Genomic DNA, 22500 nt, shown 5'->3' with positions numbered 1-22500 from the left:
GGCTGGCTGTCTCTCTGGCTGGCTGGCTCTCTGGCTGGCTGGCTCTCTGGCTGGCTGGCTCTCTGGCTGGCTCTCGGTTTCTGGCTGGCTGAAAGAGGGCTGATGGGACTGGTGCTAGAACTGGGTCTGTGAATGGAGCTGGGGCTGGTGCTGGGCTGGGTCTGGGACTGGGTCTGTGAATGGGACTGGGGCTGGTGCTGGAACTGGGTCTGTGAATGGGGCTGGTGCTAGAACTGGGTCTGTGAATGGGGCTGGGGCTTGTGCTGGGACTGGTGCTGGAACTGGGTCTGTGAATGGGGCTGGGGCTGGGGCTGGTGCTGGGACTGGGTCTGGAACTGGGTCTGTGAATGGGACTGGGACTTGGATTTGCGCTGGGTCGATGCCTGCCTAGAAACGGGGTAATCTCAGTTAACCCAGAACTAAAATCTTGGTCAGATGCTCGTAGTCTGTCCAGAAGAGATTAGGTGGTGACTGGACAGTCACTAGGTGGTAGTGGAGGAATAGGACTGGCACTGTACTACTGATGCCAGAGACAGGGACTGTCATTAAGACTGCTTCAGAAGGACTAGTGCTCATTTACTCTGTAACATCTAGCATTCTTGTCTCTGTTCTTGTCTCTCCCTTTCTCTCTAACCCAATCTCTTCTCTACCCCTCCATTTCTCTCTTCCTCTCTCTTCTCTACCCCTCCATTTCTCTCTACCTCTCTCTTCTCTATCCCTCCCTTTCTCTCTCTTCCTCTCTCTTCTCTATCCCTCCCTTTCTCTCTCTTCCTCTCTTTTCTCTACCCCTCCATTTCTCTCTTCCTCTCTCTTCTCTACCCCTCCCTTTCTCTCTACCTCTCTCTTCTCTACCCCTCCCTTTCTCTCTCTACCTCTCTCTCTTCTCTACCCCTACCTTTCTCTCTCTACCTCTCTCTCTTCTCTACCCCTCCCTTTCTCTCTACCTCTCTCTCTTCTCTACCCCTCCATTTCTCTCTTCCTCTCTCTTCTCTATCCCTCCCTTTCTCTCTCTTCCTCTCTCTTCTCTACCCCTCAATTTCTCTCTTCCTCTCTCTTCTCTACCCCTCCCTTTCTCTCTCTACCTCTCTCTCTTCTCTACCCCTCCCTTTTCTCTTCCTCTCTCTCTCTTCTCTACCCCTCCCTTTCTCTCTTCCTCTCTCTCTTCTCTACCCCTCCCTTTCTCTCTTTACCTTTCTCTTCTCTACCACTCCCTTTCTCTCAACCTCTCTCTCTCTTCTCTACCCCTCCCTTTCTCTCTCTACCTCTCTCTCTTCTCTACCCCCTCCCTTTCTCTCAACCCCTCTTTCTCTTCTCTACACCCTCCCTTTCTCTTTACCTCTGTCTGTCTCCCCTGAGGCCCTACTGCCCTATTAATTCAATTCAATTCAAGGGCTTTATGGCATGGGAAACATGTGTTAACATTGCCAAAGCAAGTGAGGTAGATAATATATAAAGTGAAAAACAATAAAAATTAACAGTTAACATTACACATACAGAAGTTTCAAAACAATAAAGACATTACAAATGTCATATTATATATATACAGTGTTTTAACAATGTACAAATGGTTAAAGGACACAAGATAAAATAAATAACCATAAATATGGGTTGTATTTACAATGGTGTTTGTTCTTCACTGGTTGCCCTTTTCTCGTGGCAACAGGTCACAAATCCTGCTGCTGTGATGGTACACTGTGGAATTTCACCCAGTAGATATGGGAGTTTTTCAAAATTGGATTTGTTTTCGAATTCTTTGTGGATCTGTGTAATCTGAGGGAAACATGTCTCTCTAATATGGTCATACATTGGGCAGGAGGTTAGGAAGTGCAGCTCAGTTTCCACCTCATTTTGTGGGCAGTGAGCACATAGCCTGTCTTCTCTTGAGAGCCATGTCTGCCTACGGCGGCCTTTCTCAATAGCAAGGCTATTCTCACTGAGTCTGTACATAGTCAAAGCTTTCCTTAATTTTGGGTCAGTCACAGTGGTCAGGTATTCTGCCGCTGTGTACTCTCTGTTTAGGGCCAAATAGCATTCTAGTTTGCTCTGTTTTTTTGTTAATTTTTTCCAATGTGTCAAGTAATTATCTTTTTGTTTTCTCATGATTTGGTTGGGTCTAATTGTGCTGTTGTCCTGGGGCTCTGTAGGGTGTGTTTGTGTTTGTGAACAGAGCCCCAGGACCAGCTTGCTTAGGGGACTCTTCTCCAGGTTCATCTCTCTGTAGGTGATGGCTTTGTTATGGAAGGTTTGGGAATCGCTTCCTTTTAGGTGGTTATAGAATTTAACGTCTCTTTTCTGGATTTTGATGATTAGTGGGTATCGGCCTAATTCTGCTCTGCATGCATTATTGGGTGTTCTACGTTGTACACGGAGGATATCTTTGCAGAACTCTGCGAGCAGAGCATTTTGTAAAGTCTTGGTTGGTGAGCGGACCCCAGACCTCACAACCATAAAGGGCAATGGGTTCAATGACTGATTCAAGTATTTTTAGCCAAATCCTAATTGGTATGTCGAAATGTTATGTTCCTTTTGATGGCATAGAATGCCCTTCTTGCCTTGTCTCTCAGATCGTTCACAGCTTTGTGGAAGTTACCTGTGGCGCTGATGTTTAGGCCGAGGTATGTATAGTTTTTTGTGTGCTCTAGGGCAACAGTGTCTAGATGGAATTTGTATTTGTGGTCCTGGTGACTGGACCTTTTTTGGAACACCATTATTTTGGTCTTACTGAGATTTACTGTCAGGGCCCAGGTCTGACAGAATCTGTGCATAAGATCTAGGTGCTGCTGTAGGCCATCCTTGGTTGGTGACAGAAGCACCAGATCATCAGCAAACAGCAGACATTTGACTTCGGATTCTAGCAGGGGGAGGCCGGGTGCTGCAGACTTTTCTAGTGCCCGCGCCAATTCGTTGATATATATGTTGAAGAGGGTGGGGCTTAAGCTGCATCCCTGTCTAACCCCACGACCCTGTGTGAAGAAATGTGTGTGTTTTTTGCCAATTTTAACCGCACACTTGTTGTTTTTGTACATGGATTTTATAATGTCGTATGTTTTACCCCCAACACCACTTTCCATCAGTTTGTATAGCAGACCCTCATGCCAAATTGAGTCGAAGGCTTTTTTGAAATCAACAAAGCATGAGAAGACTTTGCCTTTGTTTAGGTTTGTTTGGTTGTCAATTAGGGTGTGCAGGGTGAATACATGGTCTGTTGTACGGTAATTTGGTAAAAAGCCAATTTGACATTTGCTCAGTACATTGTTTTCATTGAGGAAATGTACGAGTCTGCTGTTAATGATAATGCAGAGGATTTTCCCAAGGTTACTGTTGACACATATTCCACTGTAGTTATTGGGGTCAAATTTGTCTCCACCTTTGTGGATTGGGGTGATCAGTCCTTGGTTCCAAATATTGGGGAAGATGCCAGAGCTAAGGATGATGTTAAAGAGTTTTAGTATAGCCAATTGGAATTTGTTGTCTGTATATTTGATCATTTCATTGAGGATACCATCAACACCACAGGCCTTTTTGGGTTGGAGGGTTTTTATTTTGTCCTGTAACTCATTCAATGTAAATGGAGAATCCAGTGGGTTCTGGTAGTCTTTAATAGTTGATTCTAAGATCTGTATTTGGTCATGTATATGTTTTTGCTCTTTATTCTTTATTATAGAGCCAAAAAGATTGGAGAAGTGGTTTACCCATACATCTCCATTTTGGATAGATAATTCTTCGTGTTGTTGTTTGTTTAGTGTTTTGCAATTTTCCCAGAAGTGGTTAGAGTCTATGGATTCTTCAATTGCATTATTATAAAGGACAACCTGAGGAGTGGGGTGGCAAAAGAGAATTCTACTTTTCTCATTACTTGTAGCTGGTAACGCAACATTCTTGGTCTGCATGTAACGCCTACTCTTGCTCCCTCCCTCCTGCCCTCAACGTCGCTGGTCTACTAACCACCAAGACCCACATTGTGCACACCTGCTCATCACTTTCTCCCTGATTACTCCCACCTTTTTATTTAGTCCTCAGTTGTCTTCAGTTACTAATTGTTTTCTCTTACGTTATGTCCGTGCCTAATGTTTGTTAAAACTGTTTCGGTTCTTTATTAAACCTTCTACACCTGCTTCCTGACTCCCGGCGTTACAGAATGAACACCTCGACAATATGGAAGCAGCAGAAGATTTAACCTCCAGGCGGTTCAGGAACAAGGTCATCTACTCCACCAACACCACCACCAGCTGGCGAAACTGAGTATGGCCATGGAGGAGGTTCTCCGCATTCTCCACTGCCTCGACACCACTAGCGAGGCTCTCAATACCCCCATCAGAGGGGAACCTACCACGGGTCGTCACAGTGAGCCAGTCCAACCAGCCTACCTAGCTGTCCGCCCAGGTCAGTGATACCCGACTATCCCTTCTGGAGAAATATGACGTCACTCCATCGAAATGCCGTGGCTTCCTACTCCAGTGCTCCCTCTATTTAGCATATCAGATGGGAATCTCCACCACTGAGAGGTCCAAGGTTGCCACGGTCCCCTGCTGACCGGACGGGTGTTGGAGTGGTCTACAGCCATCTGGGAGAAAGGAGAGGAGGAGCTGGGATCCTATGAGATGTTCATGGCTCTGTTCACGGCGGTCTTCGACCATCCACCAGAGGGCAGAGAGGGAGCTGAGCGACTCTTCCAGCTCCGGCAGGGTGCCCAGACCACAGAGGAGTACTCCCTCACCTTTCGGACTGCGACAGCTTCCAACGGATGGATTGAGCCGGCGCTCCGCATTCTATTCCACTGTGGATTGCATGAGAAGGTCGAGATGGAGTTGACATGTCAGGATGACAATATTTCATGTGGGATGCTCTCATCTCAATGGTCATCCGTCTGAATAACCTTCTGTGGGAGCGCCGGTGTCTATCTCGCTACTCGCCTCCCTCCTTTGGCTGTCCCGAGGCAGAGCCTGAACCCATGGAGGTAGGGACCACACACCTCTCCGCTGCAGAGCGGCGTCACCGGAGACAGCTGGGGCTCTGTTCCTATTGCGGCCAGGAGGGCAGTGGTGTCCGGTGAACAGAACAGAGAGGCGGGCTCTTGACCTTCCATCCCCCAGGGTAGGCGTGAGTATCCCATTTTCATAGTTTTTTAGCCAAACCCTTTCTGGTTCCTATTTCACTGGATGGCTGTCCCTCAAGTGTTGTCTCTACAGCTCTAGTGGACTCCGGTGCCGTTGGGAACTTCATCAACCAGGCCCTCACCTCCTCCCTGAATTTAATCTCATAAATCGCTCACCTCTCCTTTTCCTATCCAAGCTCTGGACACACGACCATTAGGATCTGGCACAGTTACACATCATCATCATCATCATCATCGCACCACTCACCCAATACGCCAGAAAAGCCTTCCCTTCTTCATCACCTCCGCACCTGTACACCTGTGCACCTGTACACCTGTACACCTGTACAACTGTACACCTGTGCACCTGTACAACTGTACACCTGTGCACCTGTACACCTGTGCACCTGTACACCTGTGCACCTGTACACCTGTACACCTGTGCACCTGTGCACCTGTACACCTGTGCACCTGTACACCTGTGCACCTGTACACCTGTACACCTGTGCACCTGTACACCTGTACACCTGTGCACCTGTACACCTGTGCACCTGTACACCTGTACACCTGTGCACCTGTACACCTGTACACCTGTACACCTGTACACCAGGTAATCCTCAGCTTCCCGTGGCTCCAACGTCACAATCTCAACATCACATGGTCGAGTATGAAAATGACCGCCTGGGGACCAGGATGTGGTAACATGCCGTTTGACGTTACATACCGGTTGAGGTTACATACCGGTTGACGTTACATACCGGTTGACGTTACATGCCGGTTGAGGGCCCCGTGAATGCCCACCAGCCTATCAATCGGTCCAGCTGTATCGTTAGCCCTGTATGTTGGGACGTAGATGTGGATATATCCGGAGTGCATCTACGTTCCCAGAGGGCTGAGAGACCGGCTGTTAACCTGGGCACACACATCCCTCGCCACTATTATGGTTGTTATTGACAGATTCTCTAAGTCCTTCCGTTGTAGTCCTCTTTCTGGTCTGCCTACCGCTCTCCAGGTCGCTGAAGCACTATTCCAAATCAAATCAAATGTATTTATAAAGCCCTTCGTACATCAGCTGATATCCTCAGAGTGCTGTACAGAAACCCGGCCTAAACCCCCAAACAGCAAGCAATGGAAGGAAACCCCATTATCAGTCGTAGTTCCCAAGTCCCAATCAGAAATGTTCTACTCTGACACATTCAGGTCTTCACTTTCATTGTGTTGCTTCATCATTTGATCCATATGCTTCTTACACAATTTTCCCTCAGTCTGCACTAAGAAGGTTACAAGACCAAGTACCCTTTTCACAACCCCGGGGACCGTCTCTCTCTCTCTCTCTCCTCCCTTGGTAATCTCAGACGAGCACTGTTCGTTCCCGACTGGAAAAAAACCCCCCGAAAGACGCTTTCCCACCCCGCTTTCCCACCCGTCCTGAATCTTTGACTGCATACCAGCTGAAAAAAACTGGGGTTTAACCAGTTTAACCTTGTTCTGACCTGTCTTTTTAGGAACAACTCTTCTGGAGTTTTTACAGTTGTGACATTGTAGCGTATTCCTGTAGGCAAACAAAAAGTTGTCCAAACTATATGCTGTACAGACCGTCCTGATGTCCTTCTCTAGAGCCTGTTTTAGATTCAATGCAAGTCGCTCTGCTGCGCCATTTGAAGCTCCATGGTACGGAGCCGACTGGCTGTGTTTCCCCCCCCCATTCAACTGGAAGAATATCTCCATCTCTTTTTGACACCATCTGTCTGAAACACACTCCTCAACTAACCCGTGGGCTGAGAACGTTGCCCGGAGTGTGTCTACCGTGGCTGTGGCTGAAGTATTACTCATACCCTTTACTTCTGGCCAGCGTAACTATGCATCCGTAACTACTGACAACCGGGTCTTTTCCCTTTTGAGCAAAATCTATATGAATGCGTTTGCCAGGGCCCCCCTTCTCAGGCCGTTTCCAAGGATGCACTGGTGCAAGGTTCGGTATATTCCTATTAGACTGACACACCTGGCATCTCCTTACCGTGTCTTCTGTATCTGAGTCTAACCTCGGCCACCAAAAAGTGGCTCCTTGCGAGAACTTTCATTTTTTACCATGCCCCAGTGGGTTCCCCGTATCTCCTTCAGTAGGTCCCTCTGTAGAGTAGCCCGACACCACCGCTCTCTCATACCCCATAACCCACAATCACTTTCTCCAGGGAGCTCATCCCTTCTCACCCACTAAGGCTTTAGTTCAGGATCAGTAACATGGTTAGGTCACCCTGTCAGTGTAAAATGCTTCACTTTTTTTGCCAAACCCTTTGTCTTTGGTAGTTTCCCTGGCTATGTCCTTCGCTAAAATGGGAAGTACATCGAAAAATGACACTTGATAGTTTGGATTTCTGGCATGCTGCTGAGAGCACTTGTATTGTATGTCATACTGATATGTGCATCTATCCTGGATGTAGCCCCTGTTCATCTATCCTGGATGTAGCCCCTGTTCATCTATCCTGGATGTAGCCCCTGTTCATCTATCCTGGATGTAGCCCATGTTAGTCTATCCTGGATGTAGCCCCTGTTAGTCTATCCTGGATGTAGCCCCTGTTTGTCTATCCTGGATGTAGCCCCCCCTGGATTAGCCCCTGTTCTAGCCTGGATGTAGCCCCTGTTTGTCTAGCCTGGATGTAGCCCCCCTGTTCATCTATCCTGGATGTAGCCCCTGTTCGTCTATCCTGGATGTAGCCCCTGTTCATCTATCCTTTGTCTATCCTGGATGTAGCCCCTGTTAGCCCCTGTTCCCTGTTAGCCTGGATGTAGCCCCTGTTAGTCTATATCCCGGATGTAGCCCCTGTTCCCTGTTAGTCTATCCTGGATGTAGCCCCTGTTCCTCTATCTGGATGTAGCCCCTGTTCGTCTATCCTGGATGTAGCCCCTGTTCATCTATCCTGGATGTAGCACCTGTTCCTCTATCCTGGATGTAGCCCCTGTTCCTCCCTGTTAGTCTATCCCGGATGTAGCCCCTGTTCCCTGTTAGTCTATCCTGGATGTAGCCCCTGTTCCTCTATCCTGGATGTAGCCCCTGTTCGTCTATCCTGGATGTAGCCCCTGTTCATCTATCCTGGATGTAGCACCTGTTCCTCTATCCTGGATGTAGCCCCTGTTAGTCTATCCCGGATGTAGCCCCTGTTCCCTGTTAGTCTATCCTGGATGTAGCCCCGTTAACCCACTGTTCCTAGGCCGTCATTGAAAATAAGAATTTGTTCTTAACTGACTTGCCTAGTTAAATAAATAAATAAGGCCCTCTATTAACCTGGTATAAACCTATCAACATTTTTATAGTCAATGAATACTTTGTCTCTTGATCTACCTCCACAGTTTATGCGTCTTTAAATCTGCTGCTGTACAGCTTCTCTGAGATAATAGACACGGCAGCCTCAGTATCTACCTCCATCTTTATCCCCCACCCCCCGTTACATCACCATGACCATATAAGGATTCACTATCACTACACACAGTAAAAAGTCCCAAGTCCTTTTCTGACTGGTGATTTCCGACTGTGCTGGAGCCTGCAGGCAACTTGATCTGTTGTCAAGTAGCTTGTCCCCTTCACTGGATCACAGTGTGCTGTTTGACAGCGTTGCTTAGTAAATGCTCTGTTCCCCGCAGATACTCTCCCCATGCGAGCCCTTTTAAAGATGTCCAGTCTTCAGGCACGCTCTGCATTGTAACTCCTTGTAATGGCAGGTCTGCTGTGAATTTCTTGTCCCCAAACAGCGAAAACAGGGCTTTGTGACGTCTCCCTCCTCTGGCCTGACATCCACTGTTGGATCCAGGTCGATGCCCCTCCCGTTTTGTGGTCAACTGATCGGTTCTCAACTGAGTCGGTGTCTGATGGAATTTCTGCATACTGTGGGCTGTGCACTCCAAGTTGTTGATGATGTCCAATACTTTTGCCCAGGTTAAATTCTCCCAATATGTCGCGCTCTCCCCTGTAACTATTCCCCAGGTCGTTGCTGCAAATGAGAATGTGTTCTCAGTCAACTTACCTGGTAAAATAAAGGATAAATAAAAAATAAATAAAATGAACATCTTGCCAGCGTAGCTCTTAACTGGCATCTCCATAAACTAGCTGGTCCCTCATCTGCTCCTCTAGTGCAGCCCCAAACTCACATCGCCAGTCCCTTTAGCGATGCTATATACTCAGCTAACCTCTCCCCCGCCGACTGTTTCCTGTTCTGAAAAACATTCCTCTCGCTCAACACGTTCCGTTTTGGTGCATAAAAGTCTCTGAAATGAGCTCCTGGAAGCTAACCTCTCCCGGCTTCTTCGGCGCTAACAAATCTTTCAGCAGCGTAAATGTCTTTGAACGCACGACTGATAGAAATTCCGCTCTTCTGCGGTCGTCAGCTACCTCGTTGGCCTCCAAAAAATGGCAAAAATCGCTCCTCATACAGTATGTGCTGAAGGTCTCGTTAGCCTACTGGAAACACAAACTGGTCTCACTACTGAAAAGTGCCATAGCTCTCATTAGCCCAAGCGTCGTTTCTTCCCAGCTGACCAGTTGATTTACTCACGTTAGTTACTAGCTAACTTTCTAGCTCGTTCACTCGGTTGGTCATCAGTAGTCTGAGGATTTTGCCTTGGAATTCCGCTATCCTCGTCGCCAGTTGTTGTATCCTAAGATGCTGAGTTATTTTACTGAAGACTCCGAAAGGTACTTATAATAAACGGAACAGATTTATTTAATGTTCTCCTTAACACATTACAGTGGACTACTCTCTACAGTGTCTTCAGCCCAACAGTTGACTACTCTCTACAGTGTCTTCAGCCCAACAGTGGACTACTCTCTACAGTGTCTTCAGCCCAACAGTTGACTACTCTCAACAGTGTCTTCATGCCAACAGTTGACTACTCTCTACAGTGTCTTCAGCCCAACAGTTGACTACTCTCTACAGTGTCTTCAGCCCAACAGTTGACTACTCTCTACAGTGTCTTCAGCCCAACAGTTGACTACTCTCTACAGTCTCTTCAGCCCAACAGTTGACTACTCTCTACAGTGTCTTCAGTCTTCAGCCCAACAACAGTCGACTACTCTCTACAGTGTCTTCAGCCCAACAGTTGACTACTCTCTACAGTGTCTTCAGCCCAACAGTCGACCACTCTCTACAGTGTCTTCAGCCCAACAGTTGACTACTCTCTACAGTGTCTTCATGCCAACAGTTGACTACTCTCTACAGTGTCTTCAGCCCAACAGTGGACTACTCTCTACAGTGTCTTCAGCCCAACAGTTGACTACTCTCTACAGTGTCTTCAGCCCAACAGTCGACTCTCTACAGTGTCTTCAGCCCAACAGTGGACTACTCTCTACAGTGTCTTCAGCCCAACAGTCGACTCTCTACAGTGTCTTCAGCCCAACAGTCGACTACCCAACTCTCCGATACATCATTGAACTTTGACCTCCCTTCCATCTCGTAATCCAATCACTTCAATGCAAGAAAGGAAACCCCATTGTCATTTGTTCATTCAAATAACTCGACCCCAGCATACAAATCCCATTGGCTATTTGCAACCATTTTACATTTCAACTCATGAACACATTATACATTTCTCAATACAACAGAATGGGCTTCCATAGTGTTTAAATATTTATGGTGACTGTGATGGGCTCAATGCAGCCGGCAGTTCTTGAGACAATTTCAGAATGTAACTGTTATGGCAATTTCAGGTAAAAACTCAAATATTAGGAACATGTTTGTACATTTCAGATGTTTCAAAAACATTGCTCTGCTATTATAATTTATACTGTAGGAGTGTTGGCTCAACGAGATATTTCTGTTTACACTGCCTGAGTAACGTGTAGCAGACCAGTGTCGTATTCTACCTGAGTAACGTGTAACAGACCAGTGTCGTATTCTACCTGAGTAACGTGGAGCAGACCAGTGTCGTATTCTACCTGTGTAGCAGACCAGTGGCGTATTCTACCTGAGTAACGTGGAGCAGACCAGTGTTGTATTCTACCTGAGTAACGTGTAGCAGTGTTGTATTCTACCTGAGTAACGTGTAGCAGACCAGTGTCGTATTCTACCTGAGTAACGTGTAGCAGACCAGTGTCGTATTCTACCTGAGTAACGTGGTCAGACCAGTATCGTATTCTACCTGAGTAACGTGTAGCAGACCAGTGTCGTATTCTACCTGAGTAACGTGTAGCAGACCAGTGTCGTATTCTACCTGAGTAACGTGTAACAGACCAGTGTCATATTCTACCTGAGTAACGTGTAACAGACCAGTGTCGTATTCTACCTGAGTAACGTGGAGCAGACCAGTGTCGTATTCTACCTGAGTAACGTGTAGCAGACCAGTGTCGTATTCTACCTGAGTAACGTGTAGCAGACCAGTGTCGTATTCTACCTGAGTAACGTGTAACAGACCAGTGTTGTATTCTACCTGAGTAACGTGTAACAGACCAGTGTCGTATTCTACCTGAGTAACGTGTAGCAGACCAGTGTCGTATTCTACCTGAGTAACGTGTAACAGACCAGTGTCGTATTCTACCTGAGTAACGTGTAGCAGACCAGTGTCGTATTCTACCTGAGTAACGTGTAGCAGACCAGTGTCGTATTCTACCTGAGTAACGTGTAACAGACCAGTGTCAGTATTCTACCTGAGTAACGTGTAGCAGACCAGTGTCATATTCTACCTGAGTAACGTGTAGCAGACCAGTGTCGTATTCTACCTGAGTAACGTGTAGCAGACCAGTGTCTATTCTACCTGTGTAGCAGACCATTTGTGTATTCTACCTGAGTAACGTGTAGCAGACCAGTGTCGTATTCTACCTGAGTAACGTGTAGCAGACCAGTGTCTTATTCTACCTGAGTAACGTGTAGCAGACCAGTGTCGTATTCTACCTGAGTAACGTGTTAGCAGACCAGTGTTGTATTCTACCTGAGTAACGTGTAGCAGACCAGTGTTGTATTCTACCTGAGACCGTGAGCAGTGTGGTATTCTACCTGAGTAACGTGTAGCAGACCAGTGTCGTATTCTACCTGAGTAACGTGTAGCAGACCAGTGTCGTATTCTACCTGAGTAACGTGGAGCAGACCAGTGTCGTATTCTACCTGAGTAACGTGTAACAGACCAGTGTTGTATTCTACCTGAGACACGTGGAGCAGTGTCGTATTCTACCTGAGTAACGTGTAGTAATTGTGAAGGGGTCTTACTATCTCTCTCCTTCATCCTCCCTTCTTCCCTTCCTTTCTCTTACCCTCCTTTTTTGTCTCTTTGCCCTATCCATCCTTCATGTAACTCTCTCTTTCCTCCCCCCAATCTGAATATCTCCCCCCCCCTCTTCTGTCCGCAGGTGGAGGGATGGCACTTCTCCTTTTAATTTTCCTAGTGTTCCCCTCCCTCACACCGGCCAAACACAATACAACCACAGGTAATGGCTTTGTGCTTTCAGTTAAATATGAGTCTTTGACGTGACAGATGGCACCATATTAGGACAGGGTTCTGATCAAAAGTAGCGCACTGTGTAGGGATTAAGGTGCTGTTTGGGACACATACTAATACCAGAGACAGCCAGCCACCATTTCAAACCACCTTCAACAGCTAAGGTATGGCATACTAGACTAAACTCCAGAGAGCTGTGCAATGACACAAATGGCCATTTGCTGTAAACATCTGCTACTTATTATCAGCACCATATGTCACAGTGGTGACACTAAAGCTCTCAGGTATAATACCCTGTTTTACACCCTGTTATATACCCTGTTATACACCCTGTTATACACACTGTTATACACCCTGTTTTACACCCTGTTATACACCCTGTTATACACCCTGTTATATACCCTGTTATACACCCTGTTATATACCCTGTTATACACCCTGTTATACACCCTGTTATACACCCTGTTATATACCCTGTTATACAGTTATACACCCTGTTATACACCCTGTTATACACCCTGTTAAACGAATGTTATACACCCTGTTATACACCCTGTTATACACCCTGTTTTACACCCTGTTATATACCCTGTTATATACCCTGTTATACACACTGTTTTACACCCTGTTATACACCCTGTTATACACACTGTTATACACCCTGTTATACACCCTGTTATACACCCTGTTATACACCCTGTTATACACCCTGTTATACACCCTGTTATACACCCTGTTATACACCCTGTTATACACCCTGTTACAGGAACACCCTGTTATACACCCTGTTATATACCCTGTTATATACCCTGTTATACACCCTGTTATACACCCTGTTATATACCCTGTTATACACCCTGTTTTACACCCTGTTTTACACCCTGTTATACACCCTGTTATACACCCTGTTATATACCCTGTTATACACCCTGTTTTACACCCTGTTATACACCCTGTTATACACCCTGTTATACACCCTGTTATATACCCTGTTATACACTGTTAAACACCCTGTTATACACCCTGTTATACACCCTGTTATATACCCTGTTATACACCCTGTTTTACACCCTGTTATACACCCTGTTATACACCCTGTTATACACCTGTTGTTATACCCTGTTATACACTGTTATACACCCTGTTATACACCCTGTTATATACCCTGTTATACACCCTGTTATACACCCTGTTATACACCCTGTTATACACCCTGTTATATACCCTGTTATACCCTGTTATACACCCTGTTATACACCCTGTTATACACCCTGTTATACACCCTGTTAAACACCCTGTTATACACCCTGTTATATACCCTGTTATACACTGTTATACACCCTGTTATACACCCTGTTATACACCCTGTTATACAATGTTAAACACCCTGTTATACACCTTGTTATACACCCTGTTATACACCCTGTTATATACCCTGTTATATACCCTGTTATACACCCTGTTATACACCCTGTTATACACCCTGTTATATACCCTGTTATACACCCTGTTATACACCCTGTTATACACCCTGTTATACACCTTGTTATACACCCTGTTATACACCCTGTTATACACCCTGTTATACACCCTGTTATATACCCTGTTATACACCCTGTTATACACCCTGTTATACACCCTGTTATACACCCTGTTATACACCCTGTTATACACCCTGTTATACACCCTGTTATACACCCTGTTATACACCCTGTTATACACCCTGTTATATACACTGTTATACACACTGTTATACACCCTGTTATACACCCTGTTATACACCCTGTTATACACCCTGTTATACACAGTTATACACCCTGTTACACACAGTTAGACACCCTGTTATACCCTCTTATACACCCTGTTATACACCCTGTTATATACCCTGTTACACCCTGTTACACCCTGTTATACACCCTGTTACACACTACACACAGTTATACACCCTGTTATACACCCTGTTTTTCACTGTTATACACCCTGGTATATACATGGTTATATACTCTACCTTGTTACATTCCCTGTTACACAGAGACAGAGACAACCACTAACCTCACATTAGCCTGGCTGTCATTTGCATCACATTACACAAAGTTTGCACCCTAGTCCCGAAATAGTGCAGTATTTGGTTTCCCTTTGTATTCTGCCTCTCCCTTTCACCCACTCTTTATATCCACGATATACACCCTGTTATACTCTGTTATACACCCTGTCTCTACACCCTGTTATACACCCTGTTATCTCTGTCTCTACACCCTGTAAATGAAACTATAGTTAACTACATCTTCCCATTATATCAATACTATAACTACCCTGTTATACTCTCACTACAGTTATACACTCTGTCTGTTTACACCCTGTGTCTATACTCTCTATCACCCTGTTATAAAACTAACTATCATCTTCACCATTACATCAGTACTACAACTACCATCATCATTACTACCACCACCACCACTACTAAACTGCTATCACCCCATCATCATTACTGTTATACCACCCCATCACTACCATCACCACCATCATCATTACTGTTACCACCACCACCACCACCACTGTTAAACTGTTATCACTACCATCATCATTACTACCACCACTACCATCACCACCTGTCATCATTACACCACCACCAGTTACCACCACCACCACTAAACTGCTATCACTACCATCATCATTACTACTACCACCACCACCACCACCACTAAACTGTTATCATTACCATCATCATTACTACACCACCACCACCATCACTACCATCACCACCATCATCATTATACCACCACCACCACTAAACTGCTATCACTACCATCTCATTACTACCACCACCACCATCACTACCATCATCATTACTACCACCACCACCACTAAACCCTATTACTACCATCATCATTACTACTACCACCATAACACCACCACTAAACTGCTATCATTACCATCTCATTACTACTACCACCACCACCACCACCACTAAACTGCTATCATTACCATCATCATTACTACTACCACCACCACCACCACCACTAAACTGCTATCACTACCATCATCATTACTACTACCACCACCACCCACTCACTACCATCACCACCATCATCATTACTACCACCACCACCACCACCACTAAACTGCTATCACTACCATCATCATTAAATGAAACTATAACCACCACCACCATTCATCACTACTATCACTACCATCATCATTACTACCACCACCACTTTACTGTCTGTTATCACTACCATCATCATTACTACCACCACCACCACCACCATCACTAAACTGCTATCACTACCATCATCATTACTACTACCACCACCACCACTAAACTGCTATCACTACCATCATCATTACTATACCACCACCACCACCACCACTAAACTGCTATCATTACCATCATCATTACTACTACCACCACCACCACCACTAAACCATCACCACCATCATCATTACTACTACCACCACCACCACCACCATCACTAAACTCATCATTACTACCACCACCACCACCACCACCACCACCACCACCACCACTAAACTGCTATCACTACCATCATCATTACTACCACCACCACCACCACCACTAAACTGCTATCACTACCATCATCATTACTACCACCACCACCACCACCACTAAACTGCTATCACTACCATCATCATTACTACCACCACCACCACCACCACTAAACTGCTATCACTACCATCATCATTACTACCACCACCACCACCACTACTAAACTGCTATCATTACCATCATCATTACTACCACCACCACCACCACCACTAAACTGCTATCATTACCATCATCATTACTACCACCACCACCACTAAACTGCTATCACTACCATCATCATTACTACTACCACCACCACCACCACCACCACTAAACTGCTATCACTACCATCATCATTACTACTACCACCACCACCACCACCACTAAACTGCTATCACTACCATCATCATTACTACCACCACCACCATCACTACCACTCATTACTACATTACCATCACCACCACCACCACTAAACTGCTATTACTACCATCATCATTACTACTACCACCACCACCACCACCACTAAACTGCTATCACTACCATCATCATTACTACCACCACCACCACCACCACCACCACCACTAAACTGCTATCACTACCATCATCATTACTACCACCACCACCACCACCACCACTAAACTGCTATCATTACCATCATCATTACTACCACCACCACCTAAACCTATCACTACCATCATCATTACTACTACCACCACCACCACCACCACCACTAAACTGCTATCACTACCATCATCATTACTACCACCACCACCACCACCACTAAACTGCTATTACTACCATCATCATTACTACCACCACCACTACTAAACTGCTATCACTACCATCATCATTAGTACCACCACCACTACTAAACTGCTATCACTACCATCATCATTACTACTACCACCACCACCACCACCACTAAACTGCTATCACTACCATCATCATTACTACCACCACCACCACCACCATCACTAAACTGCTATCATTACCATCACCCTACTACCCATACCACTACTATTAGAATAATACTACTAATAATAACTACAGTACTAATTATAATTAAGTTACTGTTTACTATGCAGATGTTGTTATTCAGTGTCCCTCAGGCTATGGCAGGAAAATACATATTTGGCTGCAAGAGGAGCCATTGCTCCTTCAACCATTAGTATTTTTTTGTTTTTTAGAATAAATTTGGAATAAATGTAGTCATTTCTGTGAATAGTGAATCTCTTGGTGAGGAATATTTCTCACAGTAAAGGATAATGTGTATCTCTGTTTCTACCTCCCCTGTCATGCAGTGTCCACATACACGCTCCTCTTTGGGTAGCCATGTCTTTTTATGTCTGCCGGTTTCTATTGCCAATCGGTGGTCACTCAGCCTGTACTTGGTAACGATCTGTCTCTGATTCGTATCTCTGACAGAGTAGAGATAATCATACAATTCATATTCTCTGATAAGGGCCAGATAGCAATTTAGTCGGCTTTGGGATTTTGTTTAGTTTTTCCAATGTTGTAGATATGAGACCTTTGATTGGTTCATGATTTTGTTTATTGGAATTCTTTCTTTTGAAGCAGTGCTGGTGTCAGCTTGGTTGGTGAGGTCCAACACCAGCTGACTGAGAGGGCTCGTTTCTGGGCTCAACTCTTGGGTTTGAAGTGCTTTAAATTGGAGACTTGAATTTGGACTTGAATTTTAATCTTTAATATTTTAAAAACTTTTCTGTATTTTCAATTCCACTGAAAATGGATCCCATTCTGTCCTACATGTGTTAGTTGGTGTATTTCTTTGGTTTTCCGACAGAATTCTACATGTAGGGCTTCAATTCGACTTTTGTCCCATATTTTAAAGTCCAGTTTATTGAGTGGCCCCCAAACTATTGGTAGGATTACACTGTCAAATATTTGGGTCCAAATTCTAATTGGGATGTTGATTTTGAATAATTAGAATTAGGAGGTGACACTGTGGATGAACCCGGACGGGGCAGTGGGAATTAGGAGGTGACACTGTGGGTAAACCCGGACGGGGCAGTGGGAATTAGGAGGTGACACTGTGGGTGAACCCAGACAGGGTGGTGGGAATTAGGAGGTGACACTGGGTAAACCCGGACGAAGCGGTGGGGATTATGAGAGGACACTGTGGGTAAACCTGGACGAAGCGGTGGGGATTATGAGAGGACACTGTGGGTAAACCCGGACGAAGCGTTGGGGATTATGAGAGGACACTGTGGGTAAACCTGGACGAAGCGGTGGGGATTATGAGAGGACACTGTGGGTAAACCCGGACGAAGCGGTGGGGATTATGAGAGGACACTGTGGGTAAACCTGGACGAAGCAGTGGGGATTATGAGAGGACACTGTGGGTAAACCTGGCCGTAATCGTAGGTTGCAGTGCAGATGCAACCTTCCCCGAAGGGAGCTACATACACACATATACTCTCAGGGAGCTGGAGTATAGAGAGCAGTGGCGGTCAATGCTGTTTAAGATGAGATAGGAAGATGAGGTATGGCCATATTTCTATTACAGCATATTGGATGACTGTCATTCATATTCCATTCACCCAGTTCAATGTAACATCAATAGGTTTAGGCTACTACATGATAATCACATTTTCCCTATACCCATCATGAGGTTGCTACAACCTAGCGTATGAATGAAAAATGTACAACGTAGGTGCACACATGTGGGGAGAAACATTTGAGGTGACAGACTGTGACACATTCAATATCGCCTTGCACAGTCTTGCCTGCATATAGCTGATCAAGAGTAATCATTTGTCCAACAGTTGCAAAAGGAGCGTTTCTATTGGACAAATTCAGGTTTGTTTTTTCCCATTTTTGTTTCGTCTTCTTGTGGTTAAGAAACGTATTTCAACAGAATCGGAATGAATACACCCCTGATCACACATAAAAGCAGTTCACTTTCATAACAGCCACGTTGTATTCCTTCTCGTATCTATGCGCTTTATTCCTCTCGACTGTTACCTTGACAATGCACAACACATGTGACAACACATATGTAACCCGGGTGAAAAAAAACCTTTCCAAGCCAAACCATACCATGACCGCTATACATACACGCTAATTCTCGTAGTCAACATATTAGCTAATGTAACGTCATAGTCATCATAGCTAATAGAACTAACGCGTTAGTAAACCCTGCCAGCTATTAGCATCCCTCTGTTTGGGCAGGCTGTTTCAGTAGGCAAAACTAGCTAGCTGCATTTGCTAACTAAGTAAGTGAAGAAAAAAAATGACAAAATATCTCTCTCTCTTGCTTCTCCTTCAAGAAATGAATTTGTTCAAAACTGTTCAACGATTGTCTTTCTCTCTCTTTGAGTCAGGCAGCAGGTAGCCTAGTGGTTAGAGCGTTGTGCCAGTATCCTTAAAGGTTGATAGATCAAATCCCTGAGCTGACAAGATAAAAATATGTAATTCTGCCCCTGAACAAGGCAGTTAACCCACTGTTCCTAGGCTGTCATTGTAAATAAAATTCTTAACTGACTTGCCTAATTAAATAAATAAAAACTACTCACCACATGTTATGAACTGCAGTGCTAGCTGTAGCTTATGCTTTCAGTACTAGATTCATTTTCTGATCCTTTGATTGGGTGGACAACATGTCAGTTCATACTGCAAAAGCTCTGATAGGTTGAAGGACGTCCTCCAGAAGTTGTCATATTTACTGTGGAAGTCTATGGAATGGGGTGAGATCCATGAGCTTCCTGTGTTTTGTATTGAAAATCAATGTACCCAGAGGAGGACGGAAGCTATATGTCCTCCAGCTACACCATGGTACTACCCTACAGAGTGCTGTTGAGGCTACTGTAGACCTTCATTGCAAAACAGTGTTTTAATCTATAATTTGGTGAAGTGATTATATTTACTATAGTTTTATTTTTTAATGAAATTCACTTAAAAAAAAATATTTTTTAACCTTTATTTAACTAGGCAAGTCAGTTAAGAACAAATTCTTATTTTCAATGACGGCCTAGGAACAGTGGGTTAACTGCCTGTTCAGTGGCAGAACGACAGATTTGTACCTTGTCAGCTCGGGGGTTTGAACTTGCAACCTTCCGGTTACTAGTCCACCGCTCTAACCACTAGGCTCTAACCACTGAGGAGGATGGTCCTCCCCTTCCTCCTCTGAGGAGCCTCCTCTGAAGAGAGCGAGGTACAACGCAGCAGAGCAGACGCAATACCCACATTACCCACAATACCCACAGAAATAGAAATGCTATCTATGTGGACTGTTGAGAGGACGCAGGCAGTTATCTATTAGACAAAACCTATAGCTAGTTGGTCTGCTACACTGTTAATCAGCTAACACTGACAACACGACTACAGCAGTAGAGAGAGAGAGACGTTATGCTACGTGGATGGCAGCAGTGACATCCTTTAAAATTAGATGACATTCAATTATAACTGTTACGGGGGTCTCGACATCAACCGTGTGAAGCTAGGCTACGACGTTAATCAGCTAGTACCATTATGCTAATTTAAATGGTTGCCTAATTTTTGATGTATTGCGAGGTGTTGGGGAGAGGTGTGTGTGAGTGAGTGAGTGTGTGTGTGATTAGCCTGATAAGCAGGGAGAGTTCACTCCTCTGTCAACATGAAAGGTCTGTTGATGTCTTCATCAGGAGCCTGTCTACCTCCTGTGTGTTATCTCCACTACCTCCTGTGTGTTATCTCCCCTAGACGAGGTCCTGGCTATACCTCCTGTGTGTTATCTCCCCTAGACGAGGTCCTGGCTACCTCCTGTGTGCTATCTCCCCTAGACGAGGTCCTGGCATCCTGGCATCCTCTCTCCTCGCCTCCCTCTCAAAACCCATTGGAGAAGAAGACCAGAATCTTAATCTCCTCCTCCAATACGGTTGAAAAGGAGGCGAGGAATCATAATAAGACAGATTCAGGTCCATGTCTGATAAGTAGACAGTAGGTATAGCGCTCCACCTAGTGGCCATCATCAGATATGACATATAGGTGTGCATCCCAATTCTCATAGTGCACTATAAAAGGAATGTAGTGCACTATAAAGGGAATGTAGTGCACTATAAAGGGAATGTAGTGCACTATAAAGGGAATGTAGTGCACTATAAAGGGAATGTAGTGCACTATAAAGGGAGTGTAGTGCACTATGAAGGGCTGTCTGGCTCTCCTCATGTCCTGGTCATGTCTCATTTATCTGACGGTGTGTCTCTCCTCATGTCCTGGTCATCTCTCATTTATCTGACGGTGTGTCTCTCCTCATGTCCTGGTCATGTCTCATTTATCTGACGGTGTGTCTCTCCTCATGTCCTGGTCATCTCTCATTTATCTGACGGTGTGTCTCTCCTCATGTCCTGGTCATCTCTCATTTATCTGACGGTGTGTCTCTCCTCTCGTTCTCAGGAGGCTGTGCTATCATCCGTCCTCCCAGAGATGGAGGGATAAGGTACAGAGGACTGACCCAAGAGCAGGTAGGGGCCACAGCTGTTTTTTTTACTATACTAGATTGTAACATTGTGTAGATCAGCTATAACATCATGCACATCAGCTGTAACAGCTATAACATCATGTAGATCAGCTATAACATCATGTAGATCAGCTATAACATCATGTAGATCAGCTATAACAGCTATAACATCATGTAGATCAGCTATAACATCATGTAGATCAGCTATAACATCATGTAGATCAGCTATAACATCATGTAGATCAGCTATAACATCATGTAGATCTGCTATAACATCATGTAGATCAGCTATAACATCATGTAGATCAGCTATAACAGCTATAACATCATGTAGATCAGCTATAACATCATGTAGATCAGCTATAACATCATGTAGATCAGCGGTAACATCATCAGCTATAACATCATGTAGATCAGCTATAACATCATGTAGATCAGCTATAACATCATGTAGATCAGCTATAACATCATGTAGATCAGCTATAACATCATGTAGATCAGCGGTAACATCATGTAGATCAGCTGTAACATCATGTAGATCAGCTATAACATCACGTAGATCAGCTATAACATCACGTAGATCAGCTGTAACATCATGTAGATCAGCGGTAACATCATGTAGATCAGCTATAACATCACGTAGATCAGCTATAACATCACGTAGATCAGCTGTAACATCACGTAGATCAGCTGTAACATCATGTAGATCAGCGGTAACATCATGTAGATCAGCTATAACATCATGTAGATCAGCTATAACATCATGTAGATCAGCTATAACATCATGTAGATCAGCTATAACATCATGTAGATCAGCTATAACATCACGTAGATCAGCTGTAACATCACGTAGATCAGCGGTAACATCATGTAGATCAGCTATAACATCATGTAGATCAGCTATAACATCATGTAGATCAGCTATAACATCATGTAGATCAGCTATAACATCATGTAGATCAGCTATAACATCATGTAGAT

General features: G+C 44.7%; 1 protein-coding gene across 1 annotated transcript in view; it reads left to right on the top strand.

Annotated features, from left to right (window-relative positions):
• Window positions 1-22500, top strand: part of LOC121839015 (gamma-aminobutyric acid type B receptor subunit 1-like) — an 84535-nt gene that overhangs the window by 58503 nt on the left and 3532 nt on the right. Inside the window, exons 2-3 of the mRNA XM_042295023.1 lie at window positions 12426-12503; window positions 21456-21523. Coding sequence (XP_042150957.1) covers window positions 12434-12503; window positions 21456-21523 — 138 coding nt within the window. The 5' untranslated portion in view covers window positions 12426-12433. The remainder of the gene's footprint in view (window positions 1-12425; window positions 12504-21455; window positions 21524-22500) is intronic.

Source organism: Oncorhynchus tshawytscha, linkage group LG13 (genome assembly GCF_018296145.1).
Source record: "Oncorhynchus tshawytscha isolate Ot180627B linkage group LG13, Otsh_v2.0, whole genome shotgun sequence".
Taxonomy (NCBI): Eukaryota; Metazoa; Chordata; class Actinopteri; order Salmoniformes; family Salmonidae; genus Oncorhynchus; species Oncorhynchus tshawytscha.
The sequence above is the reverse complement of the archived record's forward strand: the minus strand, read 5'-3'. Positions and strand labels throughout refer to the sequence as shown.